The 15,651-nt window shown below is 40.6% G+C and overlaps 1 protein-coding gene across 4 annotated transcripts in view; it reads right to left on the bottom strand.

Moving 5' to 3' along the window:
• The window catches only part of CRTC3 (CREB regulated transcription coactivator 3), a 115,483-nt gene that overhangs the window by 90,371 nt on the left and 9,461 nt on the right, over positions 1-15,651 (bottom strand). For all 4 annotated transcript variants that reach the window (XM_054451351.2, XM_063652944.1, XM_054451352.2 and 1 more), the window contains exon 2: positions 14,946-15,044. In XM_054451351.2, coding sequence (XP_054307326.1) covers positions 14,946-15,044 — 99 coding nt within the window. The remainder of the gene's footprint in view (positions 1-14,945; positions 15,045-15,651) is intronic.

Below are 15,651 nucleotides of genomic sequence, written 5' to 3'. Positions count from 1 at the left end.
AGGGTGGGGATACCCTTGATTTAACTCTAATTATTTTAAAAAATAATTCCCAACCGTTGGTACTTTTAGTAAGAAACATAACTTGTAACCCAACTCACAGTGGAGTAGGACACTCTAGTGTGGGAGGATCCCTGGTTGAGAGCCGCTGCACTAACAACAAAGCCACAAGCATTTACTGCACCAGGCGCTTCACACATATTATCTGATTTCATCCTCACCAGGTCCTGTGAAGTAGGTACTATTAACACTCCTACTTTACAAATATAGAAATGGGACTTGGACTTAAATAGGTAAGCAGCAGTGCTACAGCTCAAACCCAGGCTGATGCCCAAGCCTATGCTGTAGTTGTGGCAGTAGAGGTGTCAGCGATGGCAGAGGGAATTACAGTAGTGGAAGCAGGAGCAGTAGGAACGATTATAATAAGAGGAAATACCTTGGCTGGTCATGGTGGCTCATGCCTGTAATCCCAGCACTTTGGGAGGCCGAGGCGGGAGGATTACCTGAGGTCAGGAGTTCAAGACCAGCCTGGCCAACATGGTGAAACCCCGTCTCTACTAAAAATACAAAAATTAGCTGAGCTTGGTGGCACACGCCTGTGATCCCAGCTGCTCGGAAGGCTGAGGCGGAGAACTGCTTGAGCCCGGGAGACGGAGGTTGCAGTGAGCCAAGATCGCGCCTCTGCACTCCAGCCTGGGTGACAGAGCGAGACTCTGTCTCAAAAAAAAAAAAAAAAAGAAGAAACACCTCTAATGTGCTTGCCTCGTGCCAAACGCTGTTCTAAGGGTGTTATATATAACAACTCGTTTATTCTTCTCCACAAAACTCTGATATTGGCATTGTAACTATGCCCATTTCACAGATGAGAAAAATGAGGCAAAGAGATGCTAAGTGGTTTGCCCAAGGTCACACAGCTAGTAAGTGGCAGAGGCCACATTTGGATTCAGAGTGTGACCCTTTTGCCCATCACACTATGCAACCTCTGTACTGCCCTAAAGCTTTTGCCATAATATTTTAAGGCAAAGTATATGTTATCACTTTAGTACTTGTGGTATTTCTTTTCAAGTAGATCATTGGTTTTATCCCATGGATAGACTTCTCAGGAAACATTCCCATCTCTTCCAACTTTACTGGCATGAAAATTTTCGATTAATGGAATCCGATTCAGTCTTTTAAAACATTACCTGGAGGGGTATTTGAAAGATCTCAAGTATCCATGCTATCGCTGCCCCTCCACTGCATGAACAATTGAGAACACGTGGGGGGCAAAATGAAAATGGCAATATTCCAGTTCTCCTGCTCAAGTTCTCATGGGTACAGATGTTCCTAATTCAGTGTATGGGACCAATGTTTCCCCGCCCCTTCTATAATTTCAAACAAAGGCTTTATCCCAGATGATTAGAGATTCATGAGTTGTCTACTTTTCTCTCTCTATAAGTCTTCTATTCAACATGTATGGCTAGATAAAAAGGAAGGGAAAAATGATTCGAATATGGATTAAAAATACGACAACCATATTCTTGGTCACAGCTCCTATTTCGGGACAGATGCACATTCCAAAACTATTAAGTAACCCCCTAACTCTCTGTGCTTCTATTTCCTTAGGCAGAATAGAAGGACATGCTGCTGGAAGTCAAAATCAAAGGCAAACCAGTGAGCACATCACACACAGACACAGTACAAAAATCAGAGTTGCAAAGTGCATGTAGTTTAGGAGGTACGAACTCTTAAAAAGAATTCAGACAAGGTCAGAAAAATGTCAATCTCTGAAAAAGAAAATAAGAAACAACATAAAATAGATGATATTAGTAATCAGTGAAAATCTTTCCCGGAAATAATTCATGCTAAAATAATTTATAAATGTGGTCTTCTAAATCTCATGCAGAAGCCCAAGGTCACTGCCCTGCCTCATTATATCTAATAGTATTTGGATAAAAACAGACTGTCTCAGGGCTGGCAGAGAGCATGCTGTACCAAGAGTAGGGCTAGCTAAGGGAAAAAAATATAACATTATAACCTTGGGAACAAAATTCCCTCTCACTTTTAAGTTCTGAGCAAATAACTATGCCACAAACTATGAAGAATGACTACGCATGATCAGAATTTAGTTAGATGCTTGGGAAGGAATCAGTTTTCTTTACACCCCAGTTCCCTTAACACACTCCAGCTCCAAAACCCCTTGGTCAAGGCCTCACGCCTCCCCTTAGCTCAGTTTATCCTATGGATAATTACTATTATAATCCCCACTTCACATACAAAAAACTAGACCGAGATAGTTGAGGAAATGCCCAAATCATAGAATAAAAGAGTGGCAGAACCAGGACTCAAACCCAGGTTTGCCTGCTGCCCGAGTCATCTTTATCACACCACAGCCCATCCTAGGGAGTACGAAAGGAAGCAGAGTTTCCACAAGTCACTGCCCATACTCCAGGAGACAAAAGAACTAGATGAGGGTGACCAGGAACAATGAGCAGCTGGGAGCCGACCACAGAAACAGAGACAGAATTTCTGAAGACCATTAGATGACACAAGAAGCTACTTTGAGATCTCTGTGGAGACTCTCTGATCTGTGACTCAAGACAGAACCATTTTGGAATAGTCTCTGAGATTCCAAGGTCATTTGTGGCTTAAGGCAGAGCAGCCTTCTTCACCAAGGGGCAGTGGCCAGATGTAGGCTGCTCAGGCCACAGTGCTGGACACAGAGTTGATGGTGTTAAACGAGGACTAACTGGGCTGCTGACTTCTGTGGAAGGGCCAATTTCTTTGTTTCTATGTGTCCTGTGCCTAATACAGACCTGCTGCCACAGCAGGCGCTCGGGAAACATTTGCCAAATCAATTATTTATTAATCAATTAATGAAGAGTGAAAAAGAAAAGTAGTTTACACCACTCTTGGAGTAGGGAGGGAGCAGGAGAACACGACACCCGACACCTTCACACGGTCAGTCTGCTCCTTTAGAAGACGTGTGTGTGTGTGTGTGTGTGTGTGTGTGTGTGTGTGTGTGTGTGAGAGAGATGTAATGTAATGTAATGTAAGGGCGCGCCTTACCACACAGCCTTTCAGAGGAACCGCCATATTTTACAGCAAGAAATTCTACCAAACGGAGATCTGATTTTGTGAGCATCATCTTTTGAAATGCAGGGTCAGTCTGTTCCTTTAGAAGACTACTTAATCTGTGTGTGTGTGTAATGTAAGGGCGTGCCTACCACACAGCCTTTTGAAGGAACTGCCACATTTTACAGTGAGAAATTCTACCAAACAGAGATCTGATTTTGTGGGCATCCCTTTTAGAAATGCATGTATTCAGAGCAGTTAAGTGGAGGTTCAAAGTTTTTGATATGAACTTAATCAGGGTGCTTTGCTTACCACTCAAATAAACACTTCAACCAAGGCATAGAAATCTGATTGGCTGATAAAGACAAGCAGGGAATGGAAGATCACCTTAAAGCCCTGGGCTCTTAAGGGAAGGTGAGGACTTAATCCGGTGCTGAAACTGGGACCTAGAACGCAGCATTAGAATGCCTACCTCCTCCAAGAACTCTCCCACTTCTCAAAATAGGGGGCAGTGCTGTCCAGTTCGGTGGCCACCAGCCACATGTGGCTCCTGAGCACTTGGAATGTGGCTTATGCAACCAAGGAACTGAATTTTTAATTGTATTTAATCTTAATTAATTTAAATGGAAATAGCCACAAATGACTAGTGACTAACATATTGGACAGCAGAGGTGAGGGGGACACAGTAAGAAGAGCACAGAAAAAAAGAGGTAGGAAGTGATAAAGACAAACTTCCTACTTCACAATTGTTCCTAAGCACTATTTGTATTACTATACTACTGACTTTTGCTTAGTACTTTAGTTTCCAGAGATATGCATTTATTCTGCATTTATTAGATCCTTATGAACAACTCTATCAAGTAACCGTCATTATCATCGCTTATAGATGAGATTCAGAGAATTCTGTGATTTACCTAAGGAGACTCAGTTGGGGGGAGTCTAACTATGTAACCCCAACACTGTCCAGATGGCATGAAGAAACCTCACCTCTTCCTTTCAGAAAAAGGAAGTAGAGGACAGATCGGTACTTTGTTCATCTCATTGTTCTGCCCTACACAACCTGAAAATATTTAATGAGAATCAGCCTCTCTTGTTTCATTCCGTAAGCTTCTCACCTGCTTGGAATTGAGCTCCTTAGCATTATGAGGAATGCTCCCTGGGCAACAGGACAGGCAGAGCTCATCCTTCCCTACAAACCATTTCTGCTCCCCTTTCCCAGGCTTGCATCCCCAGTGAGGGGGGCAGGAGCCCTGAGAGTTTGGCTTCCATGGAAAGCAAAGGGGTTCTGGATTATGCATGGTGGTACCTATATGCTACTTTATATTACCTTGAAATAATAAAAAAAAAAAGCAGGTCTCGAGATCTGACATGCAAATATACACACAGAACTGGATTATCTGCATGAGGACAAATGAGATTTCAAAGGTTGCTAAAAGGCTGCTTGAGGATTAAAGGGGACAACAGCAACAGCAAAGATATTTCAAATAACCCCATGACAGTGCCATCTGCCTGTTTAACCTTGTACTAAGTTACTAAAACATTTTCTACAATTTTCCATCAGATACATTTTAAAGACTCAAAAAAAAAAAAAAAAAAACAGCTAAAGGAAAATAAGGGAAATGATTTTTTTTTTTTTTTTTTTGAGACGGAGTTTCACTCTTGTTGCCCAGGCTGGAGTGCAATGGTGTGATCTCAGCACACCACAACCTCCATCTCCTGGGTTCAAGCAATTCTCCTGCCTCAGCCTCCCAAGTAGCTGGGATTACAGGCATGTGCCACCATGTCCGGCTAATTTTGTATTTTTAGTAGAGACGGGGTTTATCCATGTTGGTCAGGTTGGTCTCGAACTCCCAACCTCAGGCGATCTGCCCACCTCGGCCTCCCAAAGTGCTGGGATTACAGGCGTGAGCCACCGCACCCAGCCGATTTTTAAATATTTAATACAAACTTACAAATGTAAGTCATCCTAGGCCAAGAGTTCCTGATACAGGATCAAAATTTAAGCAAAAATGAGTGTAATCTGTTTGAAATTTTCACTAATAAAACTTTTAAAAGAAGCGAACGGGGCCAGGTGTGGTGGCTCACGCCTGTAATCCCAGCACTTTGGGAGGCCAGGGCGGGCGAATCACCTGAGGTCAGGAGTTCAAGACTGGTGTGACCAACATGGTGAAACCCTGTCTCTACAAAAAATACAAAAAATGAGCCGGGCATGGTGGCAGGCGCCTGTAGTCTCAGCTACTCAGGAGGCTGAGGCAGCAGAATCGCTTGAACCTGGGAGGCGGAAGTTGCAGTGAGCTGAGATCACGCTTCTGCACTCCAGCCTGGGTGACAGAGCAAGACCTGTCTCAAAAAAAGAAAAGAAAAAGAATAAAATAAGTGAACAAGAGCATGTATACATATTTACATATTTTCCTCAGGAGGGATCCAAGGCATTCCTCAGATTTTCAAAGTGAAGGCATTTTTCTAGCTCTTCATTATCTTTCTCCAACTCCTGGGCTCAAGCAATCTGCCCACCTCAGCCTCCCAAAGTGCTAGGATTACAGGCGTGAGCCATGGTACCCAGCCTGCCTGATAGTATATCTAATAGTTATTAAAAAGGCTTTAAAATTTTTTTCAAATAGCTAGCTGGATTTTTAAATTTAAATTTAATTATTAATTGCAATTTTATTAATTATGTTCAGATTCTATTTCTCCTTTTTAAATTTACTGAGAATTTATTTGGCCTAGTATGTGATCAATTTACACTACACACACACACATACATATATACACACACACACACACACACACACACCATGAACAAAGAGTGAAAACAACCCAAACAATAAGGGAGCAGTTAAACTGTGGCATATCCATGTGACAGAATGGCATGTAGTCACTAGAAATACTGTTTCTGAAAACCATTGAACACATACAGGAAAATGGTCATGAACAGAAAGAAGGAAAATACAAAACTATACATACATATGAGGCTGATTTTGTTAAAAAATATTTATAGTCACCGCAAAACTATTGAAAGAAAAGGCCAAATGGTGAACAAAGATGTAACCAGTTTTCTGTAATAAGCAAGTGTTACATTTATAATCAGAAAAAGAAGTATTGCTTTTAAAATGAGTCTAGAAACATCTAGAAAGGAATCTTACCTTTTTAGAGAATAAACTCTAGGAAATAAATTTTGGTATACAGGAATTCTGATTTGTTAATGGTATAACTATTATCTTTATTTTGAATATTGGCTCAGTCATAGTGAATTAAAAATCTACAATTGTGCTATTGTCGAATTCTCCTCATTTATTGGAGTTTTTCCTTTTTGCAATTTGTTGCTATGTTGTTTTATCATATAAAAGTCATATAATGCTATGACAATTACCATCTACATAGAGAACTTAACACAGTGTCTGGCACATAGCACACACTCAATAAATGTCAGCTGTGGTTAGTAGTGGTATTTTGAGATTAATACTGCTACTTAGGTTTTCTTTTAACTGATGTATCTTTTTGCCAATCTTTTTTTTTCTTTAAAGAACCTTATGAAAACTTGAAAGGAAATGCAGTAAAGGAAAACCATGGAAATGGAACTGGAAGTCAAAGACATGATTTTTAAGTCCTGGTTCCCTTACTCACTTGCTATGCGAACTCTGGGCCTCATTATACTACTCATATTGGTAGTGGGCCTCAGGAAAACCACCTTGCTGGACCTGGCCTTCCAGGCCTTTGCAGACTGCCTTGCTATAAGGGCTTCTTCCCTTGACCATCAGATTGTTCCCTAAATTAGAACTTAAAAGCCCTCAGTTACAAACAACATGATGCAATTTTGTTAAAATGTAGTTAATCAGAGATGGAAAAAGTACAATTAGTTTTTAGTGATATGATTTGAAAGGACTAGGGTAGGTTATATAAAGGATACGAGGCTGGGAGTGGTGGCTCACACCTGTAATCCTAGCACTTTGGGAGGCCACGGCGGGTGGATCGCTTGAGCTCAGGAGTTGGAGACCAGCCTGGGCAACACAGTGAAACTCTATCTCTACAAAAATACAAAAACTGGCCGGGTGTGGTGGCTTACGCCTGTACTCCCAGCTACCCTGGGGAGCTGAGACAGGAGGATCCCTTGAGCCCAGGAGGTGGAGGTTGCAGTGAGCCAAGATCACATCACTGCGCTCCAGCTGGCCGACCTTGAGACCTTGTCGCAAAAAAAAAGGGATATGAAAAGCTACAACTATACCTACAAAGCCTTATACAGAGAGAAGCCCTTTGTCCCTCTCTCCACAGCTGCCTGACAAGCCATTCAGTCAACATGTGCCCTAGCTGTTACACAGGCTGGAACATGCTATCCCTCCACTAAGCAGAAGAGACAGCCCTAGCCCTCGCTCTCAGAGAAGAAGATAATGCCCCCTTCCTCCTCTCTGCCCTCAGTGTATGTGTGCCAGGCCCTGCCTAGAGACATGAGGGCTGTAACCCTAGCCACCCCTTTACTGATGATCTGCCCCTTGCTAAAGATTATCAGAAGGCAGCCTGAAAAGTTGGCTTTTGTTTACTCATCTGATACGTCTATGTTCTTTGCATAAGGGCTCATTGGGTTAGAAAAAAAGAATGCACTTTGAGGTCCTCCATTAGGATAGAAAATTGGTCTTTACTATATTAAAATACTACTACACTTACCAACCAATCTTGTAGTAACAGGATGAAGTAAAATAACAGATATGAAAGCATTCTGTAAACTCCAAAGTGATTTACAAACATAAAAGGAGTAGAGAGGAAGAACAAGTTCAAGATATCTATAGTACATCATGATTGCTAAAGTTAATAACAATGTATCATATATTGCAAATTGCTGAGAGCAGATTCTCACCACAAAAGAAATGATAATGATGTGAGAGGATGCATATGTTTGTCTGATTTAGCCATTCCACAATGTATACATTTATCAAAATATCATATTGTATACCATAAATATATACAATTTGTCAATCAAAAATACATAAATATAATAAAAATAAAAGGAGAATTGTATACAAATGATTATAAGCAACTGAACTTCAATAAAAATCTGTTTTTCTGTACATAGAAGTCTTCTTCATGGAAGACTCCGTATTATAAAGATGTCAATTATCCCCAAACTATCTACAGATTCAATGCAATCCTGTTTAAAATCCTAGCAGGTGTTGACCGGGCGCGGTGGCTCACACCTGTAATCCCAGCACTTTGGGAGGCAGAGGTGGGTGGATCACGAGGTCAGGAGATCGAGACCATCCTGGCTAACACTGTGAAACCCCGTCTCTACTAAAAATACAAAAAAATTAGCCAGGCGTGGTGGCGGGCACCTGTAGTCCCAGCTATTTGGGAGGCTGAGGCAGGAGAATGGCATGAACCCAGGGGGCGGAGCTTGCAGTGAGCAGAGATCGTGCCACTGCACTCCAGCCTGGGCAACAGAGTGAGACTCCGTCTTAAAAAAAATAATAATAAAAATAAAAATAAAATCCTAGCAGGTGTTTTTGTAGACATTAACAAGCTGATTCTAAAATGTTATGGATAAGCAAAGGAACGAAAATAAGCAAAACAGCTTCAAAAAAGAACAAAGGCGACTCTCATTACCTAATTCCAAGCCTCCCTATAAAGGTACAGTAATCAAGACAGTGTGGTATTAGCAAAATGATAGACAAAGAAACCAATGACACAGAAGATAAGAGTCCAGAAATAGACCCACATGTATATGGTCAATTGATTTTCAACAAAGGTACCAAGGCATTCAATAGGGAAAAGAAAGTCTTCATGAAATGGTGCTAGAACAATTTAACATCCCTATGCAAAATGAGTGAGCCTCAAACCCACACCCTGTACCACACAAAAAAATTAACTCATAATTTACTTAAGTGTAAAAGACAGAGTCATAAAACTAATAGAGAAACACATAGAAAAAAACCTTTGGGAACTTGAGTTAGATGAAGAACTCTTATTAATAGATAAGACAAAAGCACAAATCATAAAATAACACAATTGATAAACTAGACTTCAAAATTTAAAACTTTTACTCTTCGAGACTATTGAGAAAATGAAAAAACAAGCCACGGACTGGGAGAAAATATTTGCCAAATACACATCTGATAAAGAACTGGTATCCAGAATATATAAACAACTCTCACAACTGATTAAGAAAATTAACAACTCAATTTAAAAACTAGACAAGGCCAGGCGCGGTGACTCACGCCTGTAATCCCAGCACTTTGGGAGGCCAAGGCAGGCGGATCACAAAGTCAGGAGATCGAGACCATCCTGGCTAACACAGTGAAACCCCGCCTCTACTAAAAATACAAAAAAAATTACCCGGGTGTGGTGGCAGGCACCTGTAGTCCCAGCTACTTGGGAGGCTGAGGCAGGAGAATTGCTTGAACCCAGGAGGCGGAGGTGGCAGTGAGCTGAGATCGCGCCACTGCACTCCAGCCTGGGCAACAGAGTGAGACTCCCTCTCAAAAAAAAAAAAAAAAGAAAAATACAAAAATTAGCCAGGTGTGGTGGGGCACGCCTGTAATCCTAGCTACTCAGGAGGCTCAGGCAGTAGAACTGCTTGAACCTGGGAGGCGGAGGCTGCAGTGAGCTGAGAACACGCCACTACACTCCAGCCTGGGCGACAAAGCAAGATTCAGTCTCAAAAAAAAAAAAAAAAATTAAAACCAGAATTGTCATATGATCCAGCAATCCTACTTCTGAGTATGTACCCAAAAGAATTGAAAGCAGAGCCTTGAAGAGATATCTGCACACCCATGTTCATAGCAGCATTATTCACAATAGCCAAGAGGTGGAGGCAACCCAAGTGTCCATTAGTGGATGAATGGAACAAAATGTGGCATCCACATACAATGAAATGTTACTCAGCCTTGAAAAGGAAGGAAATCATGTCACAGACTATAACACGGGTGAACCCTGAAGACATTATACTAAGCACAAGCCAGTCACAAAAAAGACAAATTCCCTCACATGAGGCACTTAGAATAGTCCAAGTCATAGAGACAGAAAAAACAGTAGTTGCCAGAGGCTGGTGGGAAGGGAATATGGAGAATTCTTATTGAATGGGCATAGAATTTCAGTTTTGTCAGATGAAAAAATTCTGGAGATTGGTTGCACAGTATGAATGTATGTAATACCACTGAACTATACATTTAAAAATGGTTTTAGAAGATAGTAATAAACTACTTAAAAAAATGGTTAAGATTGTAAATTTTATGTTATGTTTTTTAACCACCATTTTTTTGAAACTCTGAAATACCAAGTGCTAGAGCAGATACAGGGTCGCTGGAACTCCCATGCACTGCTGGTAAGAATGTGAAACAGTAGAGCCACTTTGGAGAACAGCTTGGCAATTTCTTATAAAGCTAAAGTTAATATACACTTACTGTATAATCTAGCAATTCCCCTACTGAGTACTTACATAAAAACTGTATGTGAATGTTTATAGAATATTTATTCATAATTGCCAAAAGGTGGAAACAACCCAAATGCCCATCAACTAACTGATGAATGGATAAATTATCTACATCCATAGAATGGAATTCTACTCAGCAATAAAAAGAAATGAACTACTACTGATCAATGCAATGTAGTGGGTTAAATTATGGCCACCAAAAAAGATATCTTCAAGTCCTAACCCCCAGAACCTGTGAATATGACTTTATTTGAAAACAGAATCTTTGCAGATATAATCAAGCAAAGGTGAGATCATATTGGATTAGGGTAGGCCCTAAATCCAATGACTAGTTCTTTATAAGAAAAAGGAGAGGAATATTTAAACACAGAGACACAGACAAACAATGAAGAAAGTCGTGTGATGACAGAGGCAGAGAGTAAGCGATGCAGCCACAAGTTAAGGACTGCCGCAGCCCACGGAAGCTAGGAAGAGACAAGGAGGGATTCTTCCCCAGAGCGTTCATGGTGCTGCTGACACCATGATTTCCAACTTCTGGACTCAGAACATGAGAAAATAAATTTCTGTTGTTTTAAGGCACTAAGTTTGTGGTATTTTGTTACAGCAGCCCTAGGAAACTAACACACGCAACAACTCAGATGAATCTCAAATGCTAAGTGAGAGAAAAACTCAAAAGACTATGGACATTTGATTCCACTAATAGGACATTGGAAGAGTCAAAACTACAGATGGTGGTTTCCAGAGGCTGGAGGTGGGGGATGGAGAATACTTACAAACAGACACAAGGGAACCTTTTGGGGTAATGGAACTATTCTACATCTTCACTGTGGTGGTGATAATATGGCATAGAGCTGTATACCTAAAAAAGGTATAAATTATATTGTATTTACATAATACCTCAAAAACATTTACTTAAAAAAAATCTGTGCTCTGGGACTCTCCTCAGTTTTTCAAGAATTTTTCTCAGTTCGGAAGAGGGCTCCCACCAGCCTAATTGGGGAGAATGTGAAGATCAAAATAAAAATAATAGATTAGCTTGCTCAAGCCCACTCTTACCCTGTAGAGCATACTTTTATTTCAATAAATCTGTGCTTTCATTGCTTCAAGAATGAATAAATAAAATAACAGATTATAATAGACTGAATAAAATAGAAAATCATAAAACCATACACTGAGAGAGAAAAATGAACATATAGATTGCAAGTTTAATGAAGATCAAGATGAAGCATCTCCTCGCAAAATATTTATTCACTACAAAGAGGAAAAGAGGAACTTTAGAATGGGGAAGCCCGACAGACATGCCATCTTTTTTTTTTTGAGACGGGGTTTGGCTCTGTCACCCAAGCTGGAGTACTGTGGCACCATCTGAGCTCACTGAAATCTCTGCTCTCAGGACTCAAGCAGTCAATCCTCCCACTTCAGCTTCCCAAGTAGCTGGGACCAGAGGCGTGCACCACCACATCTGGCCTTTTTTTTTTTTTTTTTTTTTTCAGTAGAGACAGTGTCTCGCCATGTTGCCCAGGCTGGTCTCAAACTCCTGAGCTCAAGCGATCTGCCTGCCTCAGCCTCCCAAAATGCTGCGATTACAGGCGCGAGCCACCATGCCTGGTGGACACCACCTTAACTGATAAAAGAGAACATCATCATTAACAGGACACATCAAAATCATGTCCCTAATGTGATACCATAACAGCATCACTTCTATGTTATTCCTGCCAAAGATGCATAGTCTCAATCAAATCACAAAGATACATTAGGCAGACCCCAACTGAGGGGTTATACCTACAAAAAAACTGGCCTGTAATCTTCAAATGTGACAGGATCACAAAAGTTAAGAGTACTTGAATTAATGTCAAAAATAAAAGGCTGAAAAGCTGTTGCAGACTGAAGGAGACTGCCGACAATAACTGCATGTGATTCTGAACTGAATCCTTTTGCTATAGAGGACAGCAGGGGGACATTTGGTGAATGCGGTCTGAAGATCAGATTGTAATAACGGATCACTGTTAATTTTCTTATCTTGATGGCTGTATTTTGGTTATAAAGAACAACGTCTTTGCTTGTAGGAAAAACACAGTGAAATATTAGGGGGTGATGGGGCATCAGGTCAGGAACTTATTCCCAAGTGAAAAAAAAGTTATGTCAGCAGGGCACAGTAGTTCATGCCTGTAATCCCAGCACTTTGGGAGGACGAGATGGGCAGATCACCTGAGGTTAGGAGTTCAAGACCAGCCTGGCCAACATGGTGAGACACTGTCTCTACTAAAAATACAAAAATTAGCCAGGCATGGTGATGCGCGCCTATGATCCCAGCTACTTGGGAGGCTGAGGCAGAAGAATCACTTGAACTCAGGAGCTGGAAGTTGCAGTGAGCTGAGATCACACTATTGCACTCCAGCCTAGGCGACAGAATGAGACTCGGTCTCAAAAAAAAAAAAAAATTCAGTGTACTATACTTCCAAGTATTCTGTAAGTTTGTGACTGTTGCAAAGAAAAACAAAACAAAACAAAACAAAAACAGTATGAAAAGAATCCTGGGGGCTACGCACGGTGGCTCACACCTGTAATCCCAGCACTTTGGGAGGCCAAGGTGGGTGGATTACTTGAGGTCAGGAGTTCAAGACCAACTGACCAACATGGTGAAACCTCATCTCTACTAAAAATATAAAAATTAGCTGGGCGTGGTGGTGCACGCCTGTAATCCCAGCTACTCAGGAGGCTGAGGCAGGAGAATGCTTGAACCCAGGTGATGGAGGTTGCAGTGAGCTGAGATCGCGCTACTGCACTCCTGCCTGGGTGACAGAGTGAGACTCCATCTCAAAAAAAAAAAAAAAAAGAATCCTGGGAAGGCCAAGGATTATCATTTTATCCCATTCCCCAATGCAACCGGAGGGGAACATCATAGTAAATTCTATATTCCTCTAAAGTTGACAATAAAGTAGCAAAAAATTGGGATCTCAGACACAGCAAACTTGCACAATGCTGTATTTCCTCAAATATGAAATCCCGCATAAGGCAGAGACCTATGTTATTTGGATACTAAATAACCCAGTGGGTTAATATATAAGGTAGTTTGATATATGAAGGTAGATCTCTAATACAGGCAGTAATATGGTAAAGAGTCCATTGTCATTATATTGAAGACAAGATTCCAGTGCAATAGGGTACAAATATGTTCATGTTGTACTTTTTCTAATCACCATTATATTTGGAGTTCCTATCAGCACTCTCAAATCGAAGTCCCCAACTTAAATAATACATTTGGCTTTATTTGACATCATCAAAAAAGTGAACCCAGTTTCTACCACAAAGAAATAAGACAGTGCTTTTAAAATGGTCAGGCATCCAAATAATCAATTAATGCTTCATCTTAAAGTTTATATCTCAACTTTAACACTGAATCTTACATTGCATAATTAGAATGACAGGCTCCTAATGTTTCACAGACTAGGATATCTAAGCAGGTCTAATTCAGGTCTTAACAACAGTGCCATATACTACTGTCTGAAACACCAGTTCCACATTGTTTTGAACAAGGCTTTCTACTGATGTGAACGATGAAAGCACCCTAGGACACTGCAGTAATCTAAATGCAATAGATTACTTATCTGTGTCTTACACCTGCACTGACCCATGTGGTAGCCACTAGCCACATGAAACTAGTGAAATGCGGCTGGTCCAAATTAAAGTATGCTTTGAGTATAAAATACACAACAGATTTCAAAGACTTAGTACACAAAACGGTATGTGAAATTTCTCAGTTTTTTAATGCTGATTGCATGTTAAAATGATCGTATTTTGGATATATTGGATTAAACATTTTTTTTTATTTTTTTATTTTTTTTTTGAGACAGTCTCGCTCTGTCACCCAGGCTGGAGTGCAGTGGTATGATCTCTGCTCACTGCACCCTCCGCCTCCTGGGTTCAAGCGATTCTCATGCCTCAGCTTCCCAAGTAGCTGGGACTACAGCTGTGTGCCACCACAGCTAGCTCATTTTTGTATTTTTAGTAGAGATGGGGTTTCACCACGTTGACCAGGCTGGTCTCAAACTCCTGACCTCAGGTGATCCACCAGCCTTGGCCTCCCAAAGTGCTAGGATTACAGGTGTGAGCCACCATGCCCAGCCAAATATTTATTTAAGTAATATTAAAATTACAGATGAGAAAGCTGCATTTTGAAAAATATAGATATTAAAATTAATCCCACGTGTTTCTTCTTCTTTAATGTAGCTACTAGAACATTTTAAATTACATATGTTTGTGTTATAATTCTACCTGCCAGTGCTGCCTTCAGCCATTTGTGAAATAACACTATCGTATGCCGTAGAAACTATGAGAGAGAGTATTAATGGACTTTCCAAAAGACTGAACTGTACCTAGGCCCAGCTTATCCTTCAAGATCTCATCTTTTTAGTGATAATCTCTGTCTATTTTTTACACTCCATTCAGCTTCAAGAAAGTACATATCTGGAGGTACCTGAAACTCTGACGCACTGCTCCGCAGCTGGCTCACATTTGGTAAAGATCCTCCATGGTACTGTGTAAGGCGCAGTTGCTGAAGCTTCTGAAATTGAACCTGGAAACAAAGTGATTTAAGAACGTTGAGAGGTAACAGCAAAGATCTAAAGAAGCATCAAAGTATAGTATTTTGTAGGGGAACGGTTCAAGAATGAAAGTCTTGGTTTCAATTTCTTCTCAAGTGATCACACCCTCAAGGTTTCCGGTGCTTTCTGGGTTTTGATTACTCTGTTTTCGGAAAGAGCTTACCCATGTTCCAAATGTCCCATATACCATGATAGTAACGTCCTCTTGCAAGGTATTTGAGTGTGTATGTTTGGACACAATGGCATAATCTTTAACAACAATAAAAGAATTTCTGAAAGAAAAACTAAGCTACTATCCACAACCCTAACACATTAACTGTTTTCCCTTCTTCATGCTCTTTTCCAGCCTCCATTTACATTTATGGTAAGAACTGTATAGCTGTGATGATAAGATAGGTACAACCTAGCATGCTCATCATAAGCCTTTTCTATGCTATTACAGAATAATTTTTAACGGGTACATAACAGTTCTTCTGAATTATTTCCTTAGAACACAAGGGTGATTACTAAATCTCTGGATATGGGCCTTTTGGTGGCTCTCAACATATACTGCCAAAATGCTTTCCCAAAGAGTTTACT

This window comes from Pongo pygmaeus, chromosome 16 (genome assembly GCF_028885625.2).
Source record: "Pongo pygmaeus isolate AG05252 chromosome 16, NHGRI_mPonPyg2-v2.0_pri, whole genome shotgun sequence".
In the NCBI taxonomy this organism is placed as follows: domain Eukaryota; kingdom Metazoa; phylum Chordata; class Mammalia; order Primates; family Hominidae; genus Pongo; species Pongo pygmaeus.
The sequence above is the reverse complement of the archived record's forward strand: the minus strand, read 5'-3'. Positions and strand labels throughout refer to the sequence as shown.